This window comes from Pseudochaenichthys georgianus, chromosome 17 (genome assembly GCF_902827115.2).
Source record: "Pseudochaenichthys georgianus chromosome 17, fPseGeo1.2, whole genome shotgun sequence".
NCBI classification, from domain to species: domain Eukaryota; kingdom Metazoa; phylum Chordata; class Actinopteri; order Perciformes; family Channichthyidae; genus Pseudochaenichthys; species Pseudochaenichthys georgianus.
The window spans coordinates 15,108,184-15,111,913 of NC_047519.1; the positions used below are offsets into that span (position 1 = coordinate 15,108,184).

At 42.6% G+C, this 3,730-nt stretch overlaps 1 protein-coding gene across 1 annotated transcript; it reads right to left on the reverse strand.

Moving 5' to 3' along the window:
- Positions 1-960: 960 nt before the first annotated feature.
- On the reverse strand, positions 961-3,521 carry klf17 (Kruppel like factor 17). The gene is made up of 3 exons (XM_034104494.1): positions 3,322-3,521; positions 2,102-3,197; positions 961-1,990 (listed from the first exon to the last, which is right to left on the reverse strand). The coding sequence occupies exons 1-3, from the start codon at positions 3,400-3,402 to the stop codon at positions 1,815-1,817; spliced, it is 1,353 nt and encodes a 450-aa protein (XP_033960385.1). The 5' UTR covers positions 3,403-3,521; the 3' UTR covers positions 961-1,814.
- Positions 3,522-3,730: the final 209 nt, after the last annotated feature.

Here is a 3,730-nt window from a genome sequence, read left to right on the forward strand (position 1 = left end):
TGACCCTTAAACAGCACTTGCAATTGGCACAGGTGTTGATAATGCACAATAACAATGACGATATTCCGTTTCCTTCACTGAAGAATGAACCCTACTGTGTCCGACCTAAACATGCTGAAAATGTAGGGCTTAAACAACATTTGTAATCTCTGTCACTGTTTGTAATTAAAAATGTGACCAAGCCGACAATATCACTGTAAAGAAAACAAGTCTGCATTTTTTCCCCCGTCTAAAGTCGAAATAATGGAAAAGCATCGGCGCAGGCCTTAATATAGTGAATACATTTTTTATAGTGAGTGTTTCGTCAAAAGCAGTGAAAAGCAATTTCAAAATATGGCTCCAGTCCAGCAGGTGGTGACAGGGATCCTAAAATCTGTGTTTCCACTGAAAATGTGTTTCAAAGAAGAGCTTGAGTCATAATGCTGCTGGTGTATTTGTAAATGCATTTGTCTGGTTTGAAGAAATGTTTGATGTTTGATTAAATTAATGATTTCTAGTCAGTCTTATGATTTATTATTCTAAAATATAAGAAACTGGGATTTAACTTACTTGAAATGAATTGACTTTTTACATGAAATGTTAAGTTTAATTGTCACTTAATTCAATTTAAATTCATAGAGCAGAAATGAAAGTGCATGTTTAAGTATGACATGTTTTTCATTTGAATGTTTAATTTGACTAATTGTTTTAAGTTAATGAAAGTGTGTTTTTGTGTTTCTTAAAGGTTTTCAACCTAAATGAAGCTGAACAATGATACATGAAAGCTAAATGAAGCTAAACGATGCTTCATGAAAGCTGAATGAAGCTACATGAAATCTAAAAGATCTCCACTTGAATTCAAATAAAAAGGAAAGAGTCAAGATTGAGTTGTCCCATGCGTCCTTTTGGAGTGAACCATGCCATTATCAAGTTTAGGCAGGAGTCAATCAACACAAATCATAACTTGACAGTGAGAAAAGAGGCAGATAAAAGTACTTTTATTTTCTGAGCCCTTAAACACAAACAATTGTAATGTTTAAAAGTGACACATTGAACAACCATTGGTTGCAGTCGATTTCTTCATTCTTAAAAAAACACACCATAACAGCATACGTGTTGTTTCCCCAGAAAACACTGCACTGTAAATGACATTTGAATCGAGTGAAGTAAGGTTTTTTGGAATGCTCAAATTGATTGAAAATGAGCCATAGTACCTGAATTTAGCAATGCTCGAGCTAAAGCACAGAGCAGAAGTCTGAAATGTAAGCCAAGCCTACACTGTGCAGCATATCTATGACATCTATTGTGTAGACTAACAACAACCTTGAGAAAGAATAATACAAAAGTGTCAATAAAAACCCTGACCTGATTTGAGTAGTATCAAAGATATAAGATATAAACATTCCAAAAATACAATTTACAATATGTACACAAATCTGGGTCCTGCCCACAGTGAGTTTGTTCCCTTTTGGAGGGTAAAACCCAGTCTTGTTAAGGCACTTACTAACAATAACTTATTTGATAGACAGGGTGAAAAGGTCTTAAATACAAACTCAATTTATCCAAAGTTCTTATATCCACAGATATGTACACAATCCACCAGCATTCATTCTTCGTTTACATGGAGATGCACTTGACTTTTGAAAACATTAAAAGGATCCTATAGTAAAAAACGTGTGTTTTGTTTAACTCGCACCACACACCAAGATTCCTACAGGGACGTTTTGTGTCATTGGTTTGGGCTGTATGCACAAACTGTCCAAAAGTGAGGCACCAACTCTTGCTTCTTCTGCTGGGAAGATCCAGGCATGATGGGTGCAAAAGTTCAATATGGTCTACATGTGCCTCTTCATATGGAGAGCCAGGTGATCTGAGCGTGAAAATGCCCGCTCGCACATATGGCACTGGAAAGGGCGATGTCCGGTGTGCTTTCTGAAGTGACGGGTCAACTCATCTGACCTTGCGAACTTCCAACCGCATCCTTCCCAGTTACAGTGGTAGGGCTTTTCACCTGAGAGACAAAAAAGATTTGTTAGATTTACAGGATTTACAGTGCATGAACACTAAGTATAAAATAAAAACAGGTGAAGTGACATTTAAAATGACACAGGTAAAATCTTACCTGTGTGTGTTCTCATGTGGGCCTTGAGGTGGGAGCTCTTGGTGTAGGTTTTTCCACAGCCAGGGAAATCGCAGCTGTGCGTCGCTGCCCGTTTCCTTGCCCACGACCTTCTGCCTCTCTTCTGCTTGATGCTTCCCAAATCATCCTGTGCGTAAAACTCCAGCAATGATGGCGAAGATGGTGGAGTGAGCATCACCCCCTGAACAGAAGCGAGATGCTGCTGCTGGTGAACGCGGACAGGCTCTCTGTGAATGCTGTACTGTCCTTGAAACTGTGCCAAACGCTGGTGCGCATACTGCGGCTGGTAAGGCGCGTTCATGTACTGATTGTTGACATGGTGATGATTCGGATGAGAGTTCATTTGCGCCAAATGGCAGTCTGTGCGCACTTGAGATGCATGTTGCACTGAGTGTGCACTGAATCCCTGCAAAGCACCTGGAACTGTGGCATGGTGGTGCGTAAAAGCGGCTTGGTGCACTGGGCGCATGTGGTGCCTTTCATACAGTTGTCCCATAAAGTCCCCACCAGCACCCATCATACATGACTGGTCTACAGGCTCGGTTTTAATTTTGTATCCAAGCGGGGGAGGAGAAGTGGCCGCTTGGTGATGAGCGGGAGTTGCTGGAACGGTGCCCGGATTCAACGCTCGTAGTTCGGTGTATTCCATCTGGTTTCTCGCCTTGCCTACGCTCTCCGGTGAACTCTCCCCGGGGTAGCCGATCTCTGGCGTGAGAAGCTCCGCCATGAGACTGCGGACAGGGCTGGATCCCGCGAAGCTCACCATCCCGTGGTAGCTCTGCGCAGCCATCGGAGCCGGAGGGTGTTCGTTGCTGTCTGGCACAGAGCTGCAGCTCTCCGGTGACTCCGGCAGAAAGTATACGCATTGCTGAGGGGGAGAAAGGTTCCCGTTGTTGCTCCCAACATCGGAGTCGATTGTGTTTGACAAAATGAACTCGAGGTCCAAGAATTTCCCCAAGTCGTCGTCGTCTTTGGGGGGAAACGCAGGTGACTGCACAATGCTGAACTCCACTTCCAGGAGAGGGTTGTCTGCGTCACGTGTTGCGCTACGGCGAGCACATTCATCCACCTTGCAGATCTGCACAGAAAAGCACCAAAGTTAGAAGACGTTTCTAATATGAGCCAAATATAACAATTACATCATTACAGAAACCGACAGCTAACATTACATAAACGTGTTACACTTTAAATAATTTACTTACATTGACAAAATGTTTTCCCTCCATCGCTTGGACACTTGGAAACGCTGCTACGGCGGGCATCATTGCTTCAGCCACAGCCATAATGAGCGCTTAGATGACAGAAAACAAGAATTTAAACTGTAAAAGTAAACTGGGACTTTGCTATCTGTCCATGAATCGCCTGTTTTGTTACGTTGAGGAACGTTCCAGGATTCAGAATGTGAGTGTTAACAGAGCTAACGGAGCCTCTTATATCCTCCTCTCCTAATATTTGGAGGTGTGGTTTATACTCCCCCACTACAACACACGCACACACACACTTCCCCCACAGCAACCAAAAGTGCAAACACACATAAATAAAGTGGCATTCAGGTGCGCCAAGCAGGTACATTAGTGAAATGCATAACTTAGTCATCCACAATTTCATATG